Source organism: Bos grunniens, chromosome 15 (genome assembly GCF_055505025.1).
Source record: "Bos grunniens cultivar Pamir isolate PY7600 chromosome 15, Bosgru_T2T1.0, whole genome shotgun sequence".
Lineage (NCBI taxonomy): Eukaryota > Metazoa > Chordata > Mammalia > Artiodactyla > Bovidae > Bos > Bos grunniens.
Window position 1 is genome coordinate 28,516,348 of NC_141179.1, and position 21,798 is coordinate 28,538,145.

The following is a 21,798-nucleotide window of genomic DNA, read 5'->3' on the forward strand; positions in this document are numbered from 1 at the left end:
CTATACAAAAACGATCTTCATGACCCAGATAATCACGATGGTGTGATCACTCACCTAGAGCCAGACATCCTGGAATGTGAAGTCAAGTGGGCCTTAGAAAGCATCACTACGAACAAAGCTAGTGGAGGTGATGGAATTCCAGTTGAGCTATTCCAAATCCTAAAAGATGATGCTGTGAAAGTGCTGCACTCAATATGCCAGCAAATTTGGAAAACTCAGCAGTGGCCACAGGACTGGAAAAGGTCAGTTTTCATTCCAATCTTAAAGAAAGGCAATGCCAAAGAATGCTCAAACTACCGCACAATTGCACTCATCTCACATGCTAGTAATGCTCAAAATTCTCCAAGCCAGGCTTCAGCAGTACATGAACTGTGAACTTTCAGATGCTCAAGCTGGTTTTAGAAAAGGCAGAGGAACAAGAGATCAAATTGCCAACATCCGCTGAATCATCGAAAAAGCAAGAGAGTTCCAGAAAAACATCTATTTCTGCTTTATTGACTATGCCAAAGCCTTTGACTGTGTGGATCACAACAAACTGTGGAAAATTCTGAAAGAGATGGCAATAGCAGACCACCTGACCTGCCTCTTGAGAAACCTATATGCAGGTCAGGAAGCAAGAGTTAGAACTGGACATGGAACAACAGACTGATTCCAAATAGGAAAAGGAGTACATCAAGGCTGTATATTGTCACCCTGCTTATTTAACTTCTATGCAGAGTACATTATGAGAAATGCTGGGCTGGAAGAAGCACAAGCTGGAATCAAGATTGCTGGGAAAAATATCAATAACCTCAGATATGCAGAAGACACCACCCTTATGACAGAAAGTGAAGAGGAATTAAAGAGCCTCTTGATGAGGGTGAAAGAGAAGAGTGAAAAATTTGGCTTAAAGCTCAACATTCAGAAAACGAAGATCATGGCATCTGGTCCCATCACTTCACGGGAAATAGATGGGGAAACAGTAGAAACAGCATCCGACTTTATTTTTGGGGGCTCCAAAATCACTGCAGATGGTGACTGCAGCCATGAAATTAAAAGACACTCCTTGGCAGGAAAGTTATGACCAACCTAGATAGCATATTCAAAAGCAGAGACATCACTTTGCCAACAAAGGTCCATCTAGTCAAGGCTATGGTTTTTCCTGTGGTCATGTATGGATGGGAGAGTTGGACTGTGAAGAAGGCTGAGCGCTGAAGAATTGATGCTTTTGAACTGTGGTGTTGGAGAAGACTCTTGAGAGTCCCTTAGACTGCAAGGAGATCCAACCAGTCCGTTCTGAAGGAGATCAGCCCTAGGATTTCTTTGGAAGGAATGATGCTAAAGCTGAAACTCCAGTACTTTGGCCACCTCATGCGAAGAGTTGACTCATTGGAAAAGACTCTGATGCTGGGAGGGATTGGGGGCAGGAGGAGAAGGGGACGACAGAGGATGAGATGGCTGGATGGCATCACCGAGTCAGTGCACATGAGTTTGGGTGAACTCCGGGAGTTGGTGATGGACAGGGAGGTCTGGTGTGCTGGGATTCATGGGGTCTCAAAGAGTCGGACACGACTGAATGACTGAATTGAACTGAGAGACTTCACTTTAGGAAAGAGATCATTATCACTACTCTTAAGTCAGATTAGATCAGTCTAGCTAATTTGGTAAGATTAAAAAATGGAACAAATGTTAGAAAGCAAAGGATAATTATTTACAAATCACATAATATGGATAGAGAAAGGTGATTAGACACAGGTTAAACAATTAAAAATCAATATAAAAAATATATATTTGGGGATCCTTGTATATAATAAAGATGACACTCATATTAAGGGGAAATGGATGCATTTACTAATAACTGTTGTTGGGACAATTGGCTGCCTTTTGGGAGGAAAGAAAACTAAATCCTATCTCATCTAAAAATAAACTGCAGATCAAAATGCTAAACATTAAAAAAATATAATTACAGGGACTTCCCTGGTAATCCGGTGGTTAAGACTCTGCATTTCCACTACAGGGGCAATGAGTTTGATCCCTGGTCACGCAATGTATTTGTCACACAATAGACAAAGGGTGAAAGTGAAAGTCATTCAGTTGTGAGTTGTGTCCGTCTCTTTGTGACACCATGGACTGTAGCCCCCCAGGCTCCTCTGTCCATGGAATTCTCCAGGCAAGAATACTGGAGTGGGTTGCCATTTCCTTCAGGGGATCTTCCCTGACCCAAGGATCGAACCCAGGTCTCTCGTGTTGCAGGAAGACTCTTTACTGACTGAGCCACCAGGAAAATCACCCTGGTAAGCAATCACAGGAGCATGGGTTTGATCCCTGGTCACACAGTGTATTTGTCACACAATAAAGAGACAAAGGGTAAATGTCTATAATATACAAAGAGCTTCTGCAAGTCTATAAAACCCCCAACAACCTGGGAAAAATGAAAAAAGAATGTGAATAGATATTTGATAGGAGAAATTCAGATGGCCACTAAACATATGAAAAAAAGTTCAACTTCATTAACAGTAAAAGCACACAAAATAATATTTGGATACCACCATCATTAATTTTTTTTTGCCTCTCACATTGGTAATATTTGATGTTGGTGAAGGTATTGGTTGAACTGTAAATTATTCCATTTTTAGAGAGAAATTTAGCAATGTTTGTAAAAACATAAAAAGTGTGAACTCTGAGCAGTGTCACTTCTAGGATCCTATCCAACAAAAATCCAACAGTATTTCAGCATTATGTACAACATCAAAACTTTGGAAGCAAAAAAATGATTATCAATAGGGACACGAGACAGTCAATGGAATCTTATATAACCATTATAAGGAGTGGAGTAACTTCTATGAGTTCACTCTGGAATATGTTTATGACATGTTCAGTTGTTTGACATTGTAAAATAATATGTATCTTTGATCTCATTTCTGTAAAAATTAGAATGTTTGCACATGTGCATATACATGTTTGCACATAAATTTACATCTGCACAGACATTAAAATGTCTTCAGCAAAGGTGGGGACTGAAATGTCAACAGTGGTTTCCTCTGTCTGAAGTGTGGGATTCTTTCCTTCCTTCTTTTGCTCATTCGTTCATTCAGCAAATCTGTTTAATGCCTACCACATGCTAAGCACTGTTTTGGCGCTGTGGACACAATAAATAAAATGGACGGAATCCCTCTCCTCATGTAGCTTATGGATTCTAAGGTAGGAAGACAGATAAGAAATAAAAATTATAGCATTTCAGATGGTGATATGTGCTTTGAAGATAAAACAGAGAAGGAAGATGGAAAGGCAATTTGAAATTTTATTTTTTTTAAGGTTATTACTTTATTTATTGGCCCCACAGCGTGCAGGATCTTACTTCCTTGAGCAGGGATTGAACTCACACCCGCAACAGTGGAAGCTTGGAGTCTTAACTACTGGATCACCAGGGAAGTCTCCAGTTTGTCATGTTATTTATTTCTTTAAAAAATATTTATTTATTTGGTGGCACCATCTTAGTTGCAGCAGGAAGGATCTTTGGTAGGGGCATATGGGATCTAGTTCCCTGACCAGGGATTGAACCCAAGCCCCCTGCACTGGGAGGATGGAATCTTAGCCACTAGGCCACCAGGGAAGTCCCCCCCCCAATAAGGTGGATCAAAAGTGTAGAGGAAACTTTTCACATCTCTACATACTTTTTGAAAAGAGAAAGGTAGGATTGAATGTTTTTCTTATTATAAAGATGGTTTTCTGTGTATTACAGTAAACAGGATGAAAAGAAAAGACAAAGTTCTAACAGTGGAGTTTCTGACTTGGGAGTGTGGCATAACACTTGAGAATAATTTGTTTTTTTTTCCTCCCCCATCTATTTAAAAAAATCACTCCTAAATGTTTATTCCTGACTGCAAAGGATAATTTACAATGTGTGAAATTCTGTTTCGCTTCCTCACCCATTGGATATATTATAGTAAGTCCCCTACATGTGAACCTCCAAGTTGTGAACTTACAAAGATGAGAATGTGAAGACCTGATGGAATTGGAGGCCAGGAGAAAGGACAGGAGGAGAGACAAGAGGAAGAAGAAGAACCAAAGAGATTCATGACACAGGGAATGGTAAGAGAATTTTGTTTATTTGAGGAGGCACTTGTTTTTTGAGGCATCAGATCTAAACGTAGAATGGTACACAGAGTTTATTGCAGTCATTCAGAATGCAATCTGGTGCCACCATGTTATCTGTGACGAGAAAAAAAAGAGCTACTACCCAGATGCCTGCTGCTCAGAAGAAAAGCTACAACAAACCTAGACAGTGTATTAAAAAGCAGAGACATTACTTTGCCGACAAAGGACTGTATGGTCACAGCTATGGTTTTTCCAGTAGTCATGTACAGATGTGAGAGTTGGACCATAAAGAAGGCTGAGCACCAAAGAACTGATGCTTTCGAACTGTGGTGTTGGAAAAGACTCTCAAGAGTCCCTTGGACAGCAGGGAGATCAAACCAGTCAATCCTAAAGGAAATCAACCCTGAATATTCACTGGAAGGACTGATGCTGAAGCCGAAGCTCCAGTACTCTGGCCACCTGATGTGAAGAGCCAACTCATTAGAAAAGGCCCTGATGCTGGGAAAGATTGAAGGCGGGAGGAGAGGGGGACGACAGAGGATGAGATGGTTGGATGGCATCACCAACTCAATGGACATGAGTTTGAGTGAACAGTGGGAGATGGTGAAGGACAGGGAAGCCTGGTGTGCTGCAGTCCGTGGGGTCGCAAAAAGTGGGACACGACTGAATGACTGAAAAACCACTACCTAGACATTACTGGATTGTTTTTCAAGAGAGTAGATAGAATTGAATTCAACAAGGAACCAGAACTGGTGCCATCAATGTCAGGTGGGAATCAAATTGCAGCTTGCCCTCTGTCTCCTACTGCTGACGATCCTTTAGCTCTACCATCTCCCACCTCTTCTCTCTCCTCCAGTCAGTAACTCTTCTTGCTAGTTCACTCAATGCCAGCTCCTCTATGCCAGCTGTTGTATTTTACTACTGTACTTTTTCAAGGTGCTATGACACTAAAAATGTTTTATTTTTTGTTTGTCTTTTTATGTGCATATTATTTGTGTGAAAAGTATTATGAACCCATTACAATACTGTATTACAGTACTATATAGCTGATTGTGTTAGTTAGGTACCTAGGCTAATTTTGTTGGACTTCAGAACAAATTGGACTTACGAATGGGCTCTCAGAACTCATTCATATGTAGGGGACTTACTGTACTGGCATAGCAATTGATGTGTCATTTTTGTTATTTTCCCCCAAAGACTTGTTTTGTTAATTGTGTTTGCCTAAGGGCATTTAGAAATTAGCTTGCATTTCTGAGTACAAATCTACAGGGAAACCTGATAGAATGCAAATTGCTTATCTGTGTGGGGTAACCTCATTAATTCTATAGTAACCCTTATTTTATTAGCCTTCCCCATGAGAGAGCAAGTGACACAAGCTAAGGAATAAAAGTTAAGAATTTTGATGGCAATTAATGTCAGCTAGATTAATTGTGAGTTCTTGGATGGAGGGACCAAATCTATGAATGATTTATTGAACCCCAGTTTTGTGCAAGGACCGTGGTGGATGAACTGGTGAGTTCTCAGAGTCTCTTCCCAGTCCGTCCCTTGGCCTCTCTATGAGACTTATTTTTTGGACTGTGCTGGGTCTTCACTGCAGTGCTCAGGCCTTCTCTAATTTCAGTGAGCAGAGGCTATTCTCTAGTTGTGTATAGGGGCTTCTCATTGTGGCAACTTCTCTTGTTGCAGAGCGCTGGGCTCTAGAGTGGGCTTCAGTGGTTGTGAGACTTTTAAGGAGTGTGGAAAAGAAGAGGGAGTCATGCTCTGTCATCTACAGTCAGAAAAATAAGGAGCATAGGCAGCACTGCCACAGGAAAGACTTGAAGTTAAACATGAGGAATACATTCTGGATATCTGCTTTGGTATCCACAGGAACACTGGTCTGAGTTCCTCCTTCTGGGATCAGGCCCTGAGTGGTGCTGGGACTAGATTCTGGGCTTAACAGGAGCCAGATGCATCTCCCCTAGGAAGGCTGTGAGGATTTGCTCCAGGTGATCCATCTTTCTCATCAAACAAGTAACTTCACTTTTTTCGCTCCCTGGTTTTCGCATTTGTCTTGCAGATCATTGAACCCAGGGTAGCCAAGGCAAAGCTGAAAGAAGATATAAGGAGCCATAGGAACCGCAGACATTCTTTATTCACAGTGGCAAGGCAGACATGCTTTGCTCTCTAATGGCTGATTCAGCAGCAAGAACTCAACTCACCCGCAAGAGCTTTTCAGGTGGTGCTTATATAGGACAGCCAAGCAAGCACACCACAATGTGCTTGGTGGGCGCTCGCATTGCCACACATGACTTCAGCTGTAGGACATGAGTGGAGTAGGATGAGAGAAGCTGATCACCGCTACCCGGCCAATTGTTCTTTCCCTACACCACTGATGTAGTGGCCAGAGCTGGGATTGTCTTAAACTTCCTCAGGAGGTTAAGGACATGTAAGAGAAAGGAAGATTTGCCCTTGTGAAAACAAAACTAAAGCCTTTGAAATTATATTAGTGGTAACCCTTCTGCTAGGCAGCGTGTGTGGACGGGCTACACATTGTTACTTCTTCTTAAACAGGCTATTTTAAATAGTTAAGACATATTATTATCCTCTTCTTGCAGACATGCAAACTGAGCCCTGAGCTCCAGTAAAACGATTGGTAGTGGTCTCTTAATTCATAAGTAGCACGAGAGAGTCTTTTGTTTATTAAAGCCTGTAGGTTGATTATTGAGGATCAGAGTACTTTTCACCTGATGTTAATTATACTACTAAAAATTATGACAAAAAAATTACCTTAGTTAATACATGTTACTGTCGATACTGTGAATGATCCTTTCCTGCTCAGGAAGAAATTCCCCTCATGTCTAAACTCAGAATCCTCTTTTAAACTCACGCGGAACCCCGTCTAGTATATTGGACTACATCTCCCATCGTACAACGGGAAACGTTCAGAACGCGGCCGTGATTCGACGGGACCTTTAACCAATCTGATGCCAGGCTCTCATTCAGCGACCTATTGACTCCAGGTAGAGGCGGTACCCTCAGTTGCTAGGCTGGTACCCTTTCCGGAAGTGGTTGTTGGCCGCTGCAGGGCAACACCCCGGCGTCCCTGGAAGCGGGAGCCGGGGTGGTGCTGGGGAAGCCGCGTAGAGCCGGGAGCTAGCGCCCTGGGCCTCCCGGGGTGGGGGACAGGTGAGGACGCCCTCGAGGGACAGGTTGGGTGGCGGGGAACGGAGGGAAGCGGGAGAATCGAGGCACATTCATGTTCCACCCAGCGGGATGTGCACGAGTGTGGGCGGGAACTGAAGGAAAAGTGAGGATGGAGCGGGCCTGATCAGTGCGGCTGTATCCAAAATCTGAGTGGCGGAAGGGCCTGGGCTGGAGTCCTGGCGGGGCAGTGAAAGCGGGCCCTGGGTCACGAGTGTCAGCTGGCGGGGGCTCTAGCTTGTTTGTCCTGGTCACAGTTAAGTGTGTAAGGCCGGCCTTCTAAACCCTGCTTGAATACTTCTCTCTTGGGGAAGCTTCCCCCATGTCCGAATCGGGGCAGGCCCAACCTTCTGCAGTCTTTTGGTCAGCTGGGGAAGATAGTAAGTTTTTTGCTTTTTTCTTTCCTTGCATTAATTTAAAAATCCACCTTCTCCCTCTGGAACTGCCCTCCTCACTTGCCTTCTACGACTCCTTTCTCTCTGGTTTCCAAGCCCCAGCCCTCCCCCGCCCCCATCAGCTTTCGCGAGCCCCTCCTTTCTACCCACTACACTCCGTCTTAGGGCTATTTCACCCAGAGTTTCAGTTACCGTCTATTTAACGGTTACTCCCCAATTGGCTCCCATCAGACCTCTTTTCTTGAGGTCCACTTGCTTACTGATCATCCCTAGCTGAATGCTGACCCAGCCTTCCTGGTCCCTCAGATCTGTTCCTCCTTTGTAGCTCCTGTCACAGTGAAGGACTTCACCCCTTCACTCACTCAGCCACATCTGCACTTGTAATTCATTCATCTAGAATATGCTGCAAACATTTGTTGGACATTTCCTATATCTAGGCAGTATGCTAGGTGGGGCTATTGGGCAAGGCATAGCAGTGAACAGATGATCACAATGTACTGGCCTAAGTGCTGATTGTCCTCTTGTTTCTCCCTCACTTACTGCAGACATCAGATACTATTATTCTGCCTCCTACAACACCTAGAATCTGGCCCTTTTCATTCTCACAGCTACTGACTTCGTTTATCATTTCTTGCCTGTGTTTTCAGGATAACTTTCTAAGTGTTCTCTCTGCTTCTGTTCTTGCCCTTCTCCAGTTAGTTTTACACAGCTGTCAGAATCATCTCTCTAAACTACAGATCTGATCAGGCCTGTTTCCTTTGTGAAATTCTGTGATGGCTCCTTGTTATGTCAAGATGCAGCCACAATCCTCCCAAGCCATTTATCTTGTGTCCCTTGCCTTCCATTGTACGTCTTTCTCCTGCCATTGTCCCTTGTGCGCTGGTCACCCTGCTTGAACTATTATAAAGAAAGTTCACCACCGGAAAAGAAAACATTTCCTGGAGAAGGCCCTGAGGAAAGCCTGGAAGACAGTAGAGTTGATTATGCAGTGATGATAAGCACAGAGGCTTCCCTAGTGCCTCAGTGGTAAAGAATCTGTCTGCTGATGTAGGAGACGTGGGTTTGATCCCTGGGTCTGGAAGATTCCCTGGACAAGAAAATGGCAACCCACTCCAGTTTTCTTGCCTGGGAAATACCATGGAGAGGGGAACCCGACGGGCTACAGTCTATGCGGTCACAAAACAGTCCGACACGACTTAGTGACTAAACAAAAACAACAAATGAGCACAGATTGGGGAACATCTTTGGCTTTGAATCCCAGCCCTGCCACTTACCAACTGGGCAAGTTGCCTCAGTTCCTTCATCTGTAAAATGGGGGTAATAACTATGTCTAAAAGGGTGTTTTTTAAGAGCTCAAGGCTTTGGAGTCAGATAGACATGGATGCATGCATGTTCTGCTGTGCCACTTACTAGGTGTGAAACCTTGAGCAGGTTAGAGTTTTTTTAAATTTGCTTATCCTCAGATTACTTTTTTGTAAAATAAAAGATTATAAAAATCTCTATTTAGCAGAGAGGATGTGGTGAGATGATGTATATACAGCACTAGTACAGTTCTTGGAACATAGAAAGTATTCAGTGAATATAAGCTTTTGTTGTCTTACTGCCATATACTCTCTCCTGCCTCTTTGCCTTTGTACAAGCTGTGTCTTTTGTCTCCAGATAACCTTACTCCCTCATCCTGATGAGCTCCTGCTTAACTTTCAAAAGCCATCTCGATGGTCCTCTGCAGTGTTTTTCCTGATCTCCCAAAGTAGGATAGGTTGCCCTTGCCTTTGTGTCCTGTTGCCTTTTCTGTTACTTCCCTTAATGCACTTAACACACTGCATAATCGTGTGTTTACATATTTGGCTTCGCAGCTAGCTTGAGCTGAAGTGTTACCAGCTTTGTAGCCCTGACAGCACAGTGCCTGACCAATCAATCGATAAGTGGTTATTGGATGTCTGAATGGCCTTAATTTATATTCCCCAGTGCTAGATCTATCCTCTGGAGCAATGTAGACTATGCCCTTTAAATAAGTGAATGGTGAGATGGTTGGATGGCATCACCGACTCAATGGACGTAAGTTTGAGGAAACTCCAGGAGGTGGGGAAGGACAGGGCAGCCTGGCGTGCTGCAGTTCATAGGGTTGCAAAGAGTCGGACACGACTTACTGAACAACAATAATAACTAACGTTTATTGAGATTTTACTATGTTTTGAGTATTTTACATTAATCCTCATAACCCTTCTGGATAGGCATTATTATTATCCCCGTTTTACAGGTGAGGAAACTGAGGCAACTTGCCCAGGTGGTAAGTGATAGAGCTGGGATTCAAAGCCAAGAATATTCCCAAGCCTGTGCTCATACCACTGCCTAATCAACTCTAATGGCTTCAGCGTTCTCCCCAATGCCTTCTCCAATAACTCTTCTCTTTTCTGATAGTGAACTTTCCTTATAATTGTTCAAGCAGAGTGGAAGAAATGATACTCAGGGAACCCGAAGTATGCATATGTGTTTGTATGCTTGGTGAGTATGCAGGTATGGAGAACTTTTTGGCTTTGCCTGTTAAATTAGACCACATGCATGGGAAGGTAACCATGATGTGGGGAGACTGGGAACCAATGGCATGTGCTGAAGGGAAGGGAGCTGGGAAAACTTGACTTGGAGTAGAGACGCCTTGGGTTCTCTCTGTGGGTCCAGAGGGTGGAACAGGACAAATCGGAGGAAGTTTCTTAGAAACAGATTTTGGCTTAACGTGAGAAAGACCGTTTACTAGTTAAGAATGATCCAACTGTGGAATTGGCAGTAATATCAGTAATACTGCTAAATTTATTTAACATATTTTGTGTATCAGGGACTGTGCTTGGTACAAGTATTGTTTCATCTTCAGCCTTTTGAAGTAGATTATCATGGCTGTTTGAGTTACACACATGAGGTTGTTGAGGCTTAGAGAAGGGGAAGTACCTGGCCTAAGGTCAAACAGCTGGTAAGCAAGGGAGATGGGATTTAATTTGCCTATTTCTGGCCCCCAAACTGGTGCTTCGACCATTAATGCTGGCTGACGCAAAGCACAGAGGAAAAATTTGGCATGGGAAGGGCAGTTGGACCAAAGCTTGTGTGGTTTTCTTCTGGCTTTTGAGCTTCCTCCATTGTCTGTCAGTGGTTTAGAGCAGTGATCGGGCTTCTACCTTTACATAGCTTATTTTAGGCTTGGTTGCAAAATGCAGGAGGAGGCAGAGGCATGGCCTCAGAAGTCTTTGGTTTAACAGGAGAGGTAGAACTCATTCCCATGAAAAAGGTCATGTGGAAAATAATATGCCTGTGAACACAAGAAAACCTGTGTGCTCTGTGCTGAAGTGGTTGTAAGTTGACGGGAGAGGCTGAGGTTAGTCAGGGAGGGCTTCCTGGAGGAGGTATATGAGCCATTCCTTTTTTTTTTTTTTTGCTAGATTCTGGGATTGGCAGGAGATGGATGAGGACAGTTGGGTGAGCCTCCCCCAAAGCTCTGTGGCTCACGGTGAGTGCCAGGCTTGGTGGCACGCCCTTGTCATCAGGTTTCATCTGCTCTGTTGTTAAGTGCTGCATGGAGCGCGGTGTTGATGGTCCTGAAGCCTCGTCGAGGGCGCCAAGGTTGACAGCACTGTCCCTCAGGGTCTCGGGCCTGGTGGGAAATGTTAGGACACGTGTCGTGTGTTTGCCGAAGCTGACCTCAGGGCTGCTTTCTTAGACCTCTCATCTTACCCCCTCTCGCCCAGGTTACGATCAGCTCTCATCTAGATTGGCTCATGGTTTCCTCCCTAATCTCTCTACAGCTACTCTGATTTTCTTCTTTCCAACCTGGCCTCCATTCCTGTCTGTTTCCATTGGCTCCTGGAGTAACCTCTTTCAAAATGTGTATCTGGAAAAACCTTTCCTCACTTCCAGCTCTCTGGACCTTCCAGGCCAAGTTCCTGGGGTGGTCTGGCTGCCACCCACCTGCCCAGCATCGTCTCTAACCACCCTTCTCCTCGCTTAGTGTTCTTTCCTGTGGGAGGGCCTTTGCACCTGCTGCTGCTTTTGTTAGAACACCTTTTCCTCCTCTCTCTGTCTGGTGACTACCTATTCATTCTTCACTTCTCAGCAGGGGCTTCATCTAAATCAGGCACATTTCCTTCAGAGCTCTTCCCCAGTTAAAATTACACACTTTCCTATGACTGGTTTGTCTCCTTGTCTCACTAGACCAGTTCCAGGGGAGTAGCAGCTGAATCTGTTTTTAATTGCCTCTCCAGTGCCCAGCAATAAGTAAATATTGGATTGGCCAAAAAGTTCATTTGGGTTTTTCTGTAGGATATTAAGGGAAAATCCAAACACACATTTTGGGCCAACCCAGTATTTCTTGAATGAATAAATGATCTCCAGCTGCTGTTGAATGAATATGGTTTCTCTTCCACTACCTTCCTCAATCCCGCAATTCCTGTTCTTTTTGCCCTGTCCTTGCCTACCTCTTTCCTGAAGCCAGGAAACAGAACACCCACATTTTAATTTTTTTTTTCCGGCAGAAGATTTGTTTGACATTTGAGTGATTCAGGAATGTAGATTTTCCACATTCTTCCCGAACTTTATAAATAGTTAAACACAGACAGTTTTGTAAGTAGCTAATGAGGCATTTTGCCAGGAAGACAAGAGACTTTACCTGCCCCCTCTTTCTGGAGATGGCACGTGTCTAGGGATAGGGAAGTCTGTTAAAGGTAGACTTCTCAGATTCCCTGAGTTAGTTGCTGCAGCGCCTTGTATAGATCACTGCCTGTTGAATTGAATAAGGCACGGCCTGACGTTCAGGCCACTGTGATCCTCCACCCCCAGAGATCCTTTCCCCTTTTCTTTCCCTCTCCTCCCTGACTCAGAGGATTAAAGATTCTGAGATCTCTTTAAGCCCCCAGCCTGTGGACCACGTTCTACTGCCCTGGTTCTTGGTACTTTCCTGCTTTGCTTTTTCCACGTCGGGGCCCTACTTATGGCAGACTGTGCACGCGGGGGCATTACAAGCATTACATCCACAGGTGTTACGTGTTCTTAGGGGAGAGAGAGAGCGTCTCACTTGGGCTTAAGTACTGCGGGGAAGAATGCTGCTTTCTTTAGCCTTTCTTCCTGAGGCACTAAGTTACTGCTTAGAGGTGTCGTGGTGGGAATGAGGGGTGGCAGAAGGCTGGCTCCGTTGGGTCCAGTGATGGACAAAGGGAAATATCTTTTTTAAAAGGCATTTTAATTTATTTTTGGCTGTGCTGAGTCTTCGTTGCTGCACCTGGGCTTTCTCTAGTTGTGATGAACAGGGGCTACTCTGCAGTTACAGTGCATGGGGCTTCTCTTTGCGGTGGCTTCTGTTGCGAGGCATGGGCTCTAGGGCACGTGGTCTTCAGTGGTTGTGGCACTTGGGCTTAGCTGCCCCGCGGCATGTGGGATCTTGCCAGACCAGGGGGTCGAACCTGTGTCCCCGGCATTGGGAGGTGGATTCTTCTCCACTGTACCACCAGGGAAGTCTGGGAACCATCTTTTGTGAGTCCTAAGGCAAGACACCTTCCTTGTCCATCTCTCACCTGCCAGGGTGCAGCAAGGGCCATGGAATGGTCCTTCAGAGATCCTTTGCGTTTATCAGGGGCCCCCCTCCAGGGATCTTGGAGCAGATTCAGAATCACCGACCTGGCTGTTTCCTGAGCATTCTTTACGAGCTGTATCCCAGCCTCCTTTCTGTTGACCAGGTCTTTCTGCTCACTCCCCTGCTGTGAGGGCCGTGTCATGCTCTGCCCCAGGTGAACAGTGCCCGTTTCTGAAGAGGCGGCTGCAGGAGATGTCAGGAAGTTCCTCCAGGCTCCTCCCTTTGGTCACAGTGGAGCAGCTGATGCTGCCTCAGTGGGGGAGGCCCTCTGAAGGGCTGTCTGCACGCGCTACAGGCTGACTTGTCCAGGTGTCGTCAGGCTTCAGTGTGTGAGCTCCCACAGGGGACTGGTGCTGTGACCTGGGGTCCTGAGGTGGATGAAGGAGCAGGGATGCGAAGGAAGGAACAGGTGTGGAACCGCACCAGCCTGTCAGTTGAAGAATGTGATCACTGTCCCTGAGCTAGAAACCTTGCATTCAGGTTGGGTTCCTTTCCACTCTTCTGCCCCCGCCCTGCCCCTATCCTGGTCCTGTTGACAGCTTAGGTATTGGATTCATGATCTCCGAAGAAGATTTAACCTGGGGACCAGGGACCAGGAACTTTTGTGTAGCAGAGTTTTACTGAAGTGAAAAGGGACTTCGAAAGCTTCTGACATAGACATCAGAAGGGGGATGGAGAATGCCCCCACCTTGCTAGTCTATGCAAGGGGGTTATATACTTTTTTAAATTAGTTAACTACAATAAATCAAAAGAATGTCTCAAGGTTGTAAAGATCTTACTAGACCCACTCCCATAATTTACATTTTAAAATAACAGGATGAGCCAGAAGGTTTTCAGGAAGGAGAAACTGTCCTCAAGCAGGATACATGGATATATAATTCTTAGTTACAGAGTTTAAACTGAGTTGTTTGTTGTGTAATCATCAGTTCCAGGCTTAAAGAAAAAAAAGTGTTTCAGGTGCCTAAGACTAAGGAATGTAGAGAAAAAAAGGTGTTTGTCCTTTCTTCCTCCTTGAGAATTCCAGACCCCTATCTCCTCTTCTAGAGCCCCAGACCCTCCTCTCCTCCTCAGGAACCCCGGGCTTCCTATCAACCTGCCTAGGAATTGACTCTCTTACGTTAAACCTAACATCACATCGTCCCTTGTGTCTGTCCCTTTTTCTCCATTCCCACTGCTTCTGCCCCAGTTAAGCCCTCATCATCTTTCCCAGGGACCGTAGCCTCTTTAGTGATTTTCCTGACACTAGTCTCTCATCCGGAGAAGGCAATGGCACCCCACTCCAGTACTCTTGCCTGGAGAATCCCATGGACCGAGGAGCCTGGTAGGCTGCAGTCCATGGGGTCGCTAAGAGTCAGACACGGCTGAGCGACTTCACTTTCACTTTTCACTTTCATGTATTGGAGAAGGAAATGGCAACCCACTCCAGTGTTCTTGCCTGGAGAATCCCAGGTACGGGGTTGCACAGAGTCGGACATGACTGAGCAATTTAGCAGCAGCAGCAGCAGTCTCTCATCTCTCCAATCCGGCCAGGGCACTCCTGCCAAAGTTCTCATCTTGAAAAAAAAAAACCACTCTGTGTCACTTTCTCCCACAAGCCCTCAGTGACTCCCCTCTGTTACAGGACAGAGTCGAGGCCCTTCAGCATCATCCACCAAGCTCTCCACGACCATGACCAGGCCTGGCTTCCCCTCCGTCCCTGCCATGCACGCTGGCATTGGCGCTGCATAATGCCTTGCCTCAAAGGCTGTTCCCTCTGCCTGGGTTCTTCTCTCTGCCCTCAGAACTCTTGTCAGCCTTCTGTACCCAGTTCCTTAACAAAGTCTTCCTTCATCCCTGCACTGGGAGTGTGTGACTTCTTTCTTAATACTCCCCAGAGCAGGATTTTTTTTTTCTCTTCTGCCTGCTACTTCTGGTGAAGCTGTGTGCCTGCCTCCACTAGACTGTAAGCCCCCTGATGGCTTCGCTGAGTGTCAGTAGGAATGTGCAAACAGGGCCATGTGTTGAGACAGCCTGAGCGCACTGGGGGACACTGGTGTATGGAGGTGTGTGTGCTGCTAGCTATTTTGGTGTTTAGGGTTTTCTAGCAGGGGTCATAGACTGTTAGTTGTTACTCGTCTTTGTGGGCAAATGTATGAAGTCAAACCCTTGAGAGAGTTGGATTTCCAGAACTTTTGTGGTCCATGGAGTCTTCAGCAAGGCTTTTGGGGAGGTGTGTCTCCAGGAACTTTCCCGGGTACAGAGCCTATAAGGCTTTTAAGTTCTGAGCTGTTGGTTCCCCGCTCCACTCTCCCCAGTCTCTGGAAAAAACCTCCTATCTGGCCCAGCTGGCCTGCAGGGGCTGGGCTGCCCAGGTGCCCCAAGACCAGCTTCAACTTCTCCCTGTCTAAGCTGGGACACTGATTTTTCTCTTTGGGTTGGGGAATCTAGGCGTTGGAGCCCAGACTGATCATGGCCGGCCGACCCATCCGCATAGGAGACCAGCTGGTTCTGGAGGAAGACTATGATGAGAACTACATCCCCAGTGAGCATGGTAAGAGGCCCCGGAGGTGTTGTGATAGTTCTGTGAGGGCAGTTGCTTCTGATTTAATTTTCGTCCTTCTAGTGCAGAGGAGGGAATGTGCACAGGGCTGCTCAGTATATTTGAGTTAGATCCGGGGTTGGCAAACTATAGCCCATGGGCCTCACCTGGCCTGTAGCTTGCTTTTGTAAATAAAGTTTTATTAGAAAACGGCCACACTTACTTATGTGTTGTATATGGCTGCTTTCACACTGTAGGGGCAGTATTGAGTTGTTGTGACAAGAGACTGTACAGCCCACAGAGCCTAAAATATTTACTGTTTGGTCTTTTGCGGAAAAAATTTGGTGACCTCGGGTCAGATCAGTGATTAATTTTAAATGAAAATATGGTTAAGAAGACATATAATACAGTATGTCCTGAGGCTAGGGGAAACTCAGTTTCTTTAAGTGTGTTAGTTGCTCAGTCTGTCTAACTCTTTGCAACCCATGGACTGTAGCCCTCCAGGCTCCTCTGTCCTGAAATTTTCCAGGCAAGAATATTGGAGTGGGTTGCCATGCCCTCCTCCAGGGGATCTTCCCAACCCAGGGATTGAACCCGGGTCTCTTGCACTGCAGGCGGACTCTTTACAGTCTGAGCCATCAGGAAGTGGTTGTGTTTTTTAAAACAACAATAGCATTATTAGTAACAATAACAACAAAATTTATTGAGTGCTACCATGTGCCAGTCTCTCTACAAAAGAACTTTACGTGTTATTTCCTTTTCAACCCTCATAGCAACTCCATGATTGAGGCACTATTATTATCCCATTTTACAGATGAGGAAACCAAGGCACCAAAAGGTTAAGTTACTTCCCAGTAGTCACACAGTACTATAGGGCAGTGAGGTTCCACACCCAGGTCTTCTAGTTCCAGGGCCCTCACTGTGAAACACTAGACTATTTTGATGGGTGAAGATTTCTTTGCATTTCTCCTGAGTTGCAGACCTGGACACACAGATTTTGCTTATAGTGCAGATGGTTTGTGAGCCAGTTTGGGGGAAGAACTGTTGGATCTGTGGATCCCACATTAGGATAGGATAGGATTTGTTATAGCATAGGATTATTGTTTGCTTGCCATGTAGAAATTTCAATTAAAAAAATATTTTTTTTTTGGCCACTCTGTGTGGCACATGGCATCTTAGTTCCCAACCAAGGACTGAACCTGCACCCCCTGCAATGGAAGCATGAGGTCTTAACCACAGGATCGCCAGGGGAATCCTGCCATGTAGAGATTTTTAATCTTTGTGTTACATTTATAAGTCAGTTCTCATATGGCACCTGAATTTTGATCATAGTTAGAAAAGCTCCCCTGCTCTCAGGTTTTCCTTGGGTTCGTCTCTGCACTGTTCACTGAATAGCTCATCCTTTGCCCGCTGGTTGAGTGCCGCGTGTGTGTATGAGGGTCTACTTTCTCTCCTGTTCTTTGAGGCTGTCTGTTCTTACAGAGCTGTGCTCTGAATTACTGAGGCTCGGTTATAAGCCTTCCAGTGTCTAGTAAGGCCGAAGTGCCCTTCTTCTTTTTTTTTTAAAGTTTTTTTGGTTATCTTGTCTGCTTTATCTCCCCATGGACTTTATAATCACCCTGTCTTTCTGGGGAGGGCTGTGTATTGGGGAACTGTTAGTAGAAAAAAATTAGAGAAAATTGTGTTAAATTTATTAATGAGACTGCAGAGGATTGCCATCTCTGTGCAGTTAAGTTATGCATCCAGGTCAACCTGGCGGTTCCTGTCAAAGAACATCTATTCCTTTCCGTTTGCATCTTTTTTTGTTTTCTTCACGGGTAACTGGAAGTTTTCTTCATTTTGATTTTGCACACTTCTTGCTCAGTTTGTTTGTTTGTTTGTTTTTTTGGCTGTGCTATGTGGCATGTGGGATCTTAGTTCCTCAACCAGGGATTGAACCCACATCTCCTGCTTTGAAAGTATGGAGTCTTAACCACTGATCATCAGGGAAGTCCCCTCAGTTCATTTCTTAAATATTTTATTCTTTTTGGTTTGCTATTGTGAAAGGGGTCTAACTTTTTTTCAGGATTTTTATTAAAAAACCTCTCTTTCTGCTCAGTCACGTGCAGACATCCTGAGTTGGAGCCCCCGTTTTCTGTTCCTGGGCTTGCAGCCGCTTCCTAGTCTGCCTCCCTGCTTCTCCTCCTCCGCCTCCAGTCTGTGCTCCACTTAGCGCCAGAGTGAACTCGCAGTGTGAAGCGGATCCTATCAGGGCTCTGCTTTTCATAATCTTCCATGTAATCTTGCATTGTACTCAGTGCCCTTAGTGGGATGTGCAGGACTCTATATGACCCGGCCCTGCCTCCTGGCCAGGCTGACTCAGTGCCTGCCTTTCCCTCCGTTTACTGGTCACATGGCCTTTCTGACCATCCCCAGACAGGTCAGGCTGCTACGTGTTGCAGGCCCTTTGCATCTGCTCTTCTGCCCAAGAGCTCTTTTCTCGGTGTTTTGCACGCCTGGCTTCTTTGTTTCCCACAGAATTGGTTAAGCGTCACCATTCTGAGAGATTTTTGGACCACTCATTCTAAAGGAGTGCCCCTCTACCTCGACACTCTGTCTCATACCTCACTCACTGCCTTCATTATGTTTATCAGAAGCTTTAATTCCTTGTCTAGTTTTCTGTTTATGTCATTACTGGCTGTTTCTTCTACCAGCATGTCAGCTTCATTTCTCTTGTAGTCTTGGCACATGGTGACTGGCACATAGAAGGCACTCAGAAGATATTTGTGAAATTAACGAACACACAGTCCTTGGCTAGCTACATTTCAGCTGGTCCTTTTTGCCTTTCCTAGTCCCTGGGTATGTCAGCGTCCAAAATCCTCCACTGAAATGACCCACAAAGTGAAAGTCACTCAGCTGTGTCTGACTTTTTGCAACCCCATGGACTACAGAGTCCATGGAATTCTCCAAGCCAGAATACTGGAGTGGATAGCCTTTCCCTTCTCTGGGGAATCTTCCCAAACCAGGAATTGAACCCAGGTCTCCTGCATTGCAGGCAGATTCTTTACCATTTGAGCCACAAGGGAAGCCCAGGAATACTGGAGTGGGTAGCCTATCCCTTCTCCAGTGGATCTTCCTGACCCAGGAATCAAACGGGTCTCCTGCATTGCAGGCAGATTCTTTACCAGCTGAGCTACCAGGGAAGCCCAAAAAGGACAGGATAAAGGGTAGAGGTGAACAGCCAGATGAAGAGGTACATAGGGCAAGACCTGGGAGGGTTCCAATTACTGGAGCTCCTGTCCTGGTGGAGCTGGGATGTGACACTCTACTGGCACGTGGAAGTGTTGGGAGCTCTCTGAACCCAAGTTTAGGGATTTTTATGGAGGCTTCATCATGTAGGTATGATCGCCTACTAACTCATTTTATAGCCCCTCCCTAGAGAATGGAGGCAATGAGACTGAAAGTTCCAAGCTTCTAATCATGACTGGTCTTCCTGGTGACCAGGTTGCACCCAGGAGCCCACCCAGAGTTGCCTCATTGGGACGGAAGACCCTCCCATCACTCAGGAAATTGCACAAGATGTAGGAGCTCAGAGTCAGGAACTGGGGCCAGAGACCAATATCTCTCTCTCATTATCTCCCAAGACTGATTGTGATTTTTCCTTCTTTGTACCCACCCCCTCCTACTCCCACCTCTCTTACCTTGACACCTCCCTGCCCCTCCTTGCAGAAATTCTTGAATTTGCCAGAGAGATTGGCATTGATCCGATAAAGGAACCACAGCTGATGTGGCTGGCGCGGGAGGGCATTGTGGCCCCACTGCCTGTGGAGTGGAAACCATGGTGAGTTCAGCGTGGGTGTGGCCCTCTGGCTTGACCTGTGTGGCAGAGGGAGGAGATCAGCTTTAACTGGCTACCTTTTTTTTTTTTAATGTTCATTTTTATTCATTTATTTGGCTGTATCAGGTCTTAGTTGTGAGTCTTTAACCTTAGTTGTGGCATGTGGGATCCGGTTCCTTGACCAGGGATTGAACCTGGGCTCCTCGCATTGGGAGCATGGAGTCTTAGCCACTGGACTACCAGGGAAATCCTTTGGCCACCTTTTGAAGCCTGTCCTGCATAGAATTGGAAACAGCAGTGGGCCATCCCTCTGCTGGGCTGCCTGATGCTTTGGGCTGGAGCCCAGATCACCTTTCTTTTTTTTCCCAAAGAATGTTCAAACTACTGCATAATTACACTCATTTCATATGCTAGCAAAGTAATGCTCAAAATTCTCCAAGCTAGGCTTCAACAGTACATGAACCAAGAACTTCCACATGTTCAAACTGGATTTAGAAAAGGCAGAGGAACCAGAGATCAAATTGCCAACATCTGTTGGATCATAGAAAAGGTAAGGGAATTCAGAAAAAAAAACTGCTTCCTTGACTACACTAAAACCTTTGACTGTGTGGATCACAAAAAACTGTGGAAAATTCTTAGAGATGGGAATACCAGACCGCCTCACCTGCCTCCTGAGAAACCTGTGTGCAGTTCAAGAAGCAACAATTAGAACTGGACATGGGACTATGGACTGGTCCCAAATTGGAAAAGGAGTGCGTCAAGGCTGTATATTGTCACCCTGCTTGTTCAACTTCCATGCAGAGTACATCATGCGAAACGCCGGGCTGGATGAAGCACAAGCTGTAATCAAGGTTGCCAGGAGAAATATCAATAACCTCAGATATGCAGATGACACCACTCTTATGGCAGAAAGCAAAGAGGAACTAAAGAGCCTCTTGATGAAAGTGAAAGAGGAGAGTGAAAAAGCTGGTTTGAAATTCAGCATTCAAAAAAAGAAGATCATGGCATCCAGTCCCATCAGTTCAGTCCAGTCGCTCAGTCGTGTCCGACTCTTTGCGACCCCATGGACTGCAGCACGCCAGTCCTCCCTGCGCATCACCAACTCCCAGCGCTTACTCAAATTCATGTCCATCGCGTTGGTAATGCCATCCAACCATCTCATCCTCTGTCGACCCCTTCTCCTCCCGCCTTCAATCTTTCCCAGCATCAGGGTCTTTTCCAATGAGTCACTTCTTCGCATCAGCTGACCAAAGTATTGGAGCTTCAGCATCAGTCCTTCCAGTGAATATTCAGGACTGATTTCCTTTAGGATTGACTGGTTTGATCTCCTTGCAGTCCAAGGGACTCTCAACACCACAGTTCAGGAGCATGAATTCTTCGACACTCAGCTTTCTTTATAGTCCAACTCTCACATCCATACATGACCACTGGAAAAACCATAGCTTTGACTAGATGGACTTCTGTTGGCAGTGTAATGTCTCTGCTTTTTAATATGCTGTGTAGGTTGGTCATAGCTTTTCTTCCAAGGAGCAAGCGTCTTTTAATTTCATGGCTGCAATCACCATCTGCAGTGATTTTGGAGCCCCAGAAAACAGTCTCTCACAGTTTCCATTGTTTCCCTATCTGTTTGCCATGAAGTGATGGGACCAGATGCCATGATCTTATTTTTCTGAATGTTGAGTTTTAAGCCAACTTTTTCACTCTCCTCTTTCTCTCTCATCAAGAGGCTCTTTAGTTCTTCGCTTTCTGCCATAAGTGTGATGTCATCTGCATATCTGAGGTTATTGATATTTCTCCCAGCAATCTTGATTCCAGCTTGTGCTTCATCCAGCTTAGCATTTCAAATGATGTACTCTGCATACAAGTTAAATAAGCAGGGTGACAATATACAGCCTTGACGTACTCCTTTCCCAATTTGGAACCAGTCTGTTGTTCCATGTACAATTCTAACTGTTGCTTTTTGACCTGCATACAGATTTCTCAAGAGGCAGGTCAGGTGGTCTGGCATTCCCATCTCTTTAAGAATTTTCCACAGTTTATTGTGATCCACACAGTCAAAGGCTTTGGCATGGTCAATAAAGCAAAAGTAGATTTTTTTGGAACTCACTCATTTTTTCGATGATCCAGCAGATGTCGGTCCCATCATTTCATGGTAAATAGATGAGGAAACAATGGGAACAGTGAGAGACTTTATTTT

General features: G+C 45.4%; 1 protein-coding gene and 1 long non-coding RNA gene across 25 annotated transcripts in view; one reads left to right on the forward strand and one right to left on the reverse strand.

Moving 5' to 3' along the window:
- Window positions 1-5,863: 5,863 nt before the first annotated feature.
- LOC147357514 (uncharacterized) lies at window positions 5,864-6,415 on the reverse strand. The gene is made up of 2 exons (XR_015141898.1): window positions 6,279-6,415; window positions 5,864-6,166 (listed from the first exon to the last, which is right to left on the reverse strand). It is a non-coding gene; the product is annotated as an uncharacterized LOC147357514 (long non-coding RNA).
- Window positions 6,144-21,798, forward strand: part of CEP164 (centrosomal protein 164) — a 72,142-nt gene continuing 56,487 nt past the window's right edge. For 6 of the 24 annotated variants that reach the window (XR_015141883.1, XM_086339432.1, XM_086339407.1 and 3 more), the window contains exons 1-3: window positions 12,449-13,675; window positions 15,694-15,796; window positions 19,493-19,604. Coding sequence is in view for 21 of the 24 variants with exons in the window: in XM_086339432.1 (XP_086195558.1) it covers window positions 13,658-13,675; window positions 15,694-15,796; window positions 19,493-19,604 (233 nt within the window). In the remaining 3 variants the exon portion in view is untranslated. Of the gene's footprint in view, window positions 6,299-6,344; window positions 7,080-7,120; window positions 7,246-7,311; window positions 7,641-9,395; window positions 9,714-9,977; window positions 10,173-10,595; window positions 10,621-11,083; window positions 11,152-12,448; window positions 13,747-15,693; window positions 15,797-19,492; window positions 19,605-21,798 lie in introns of those variants that run through there. The other 18 variants (XM_086339410.1, XM_086339425.1, XM_086339429.1 and 15 more) reach the window with 16 other exon arrangements.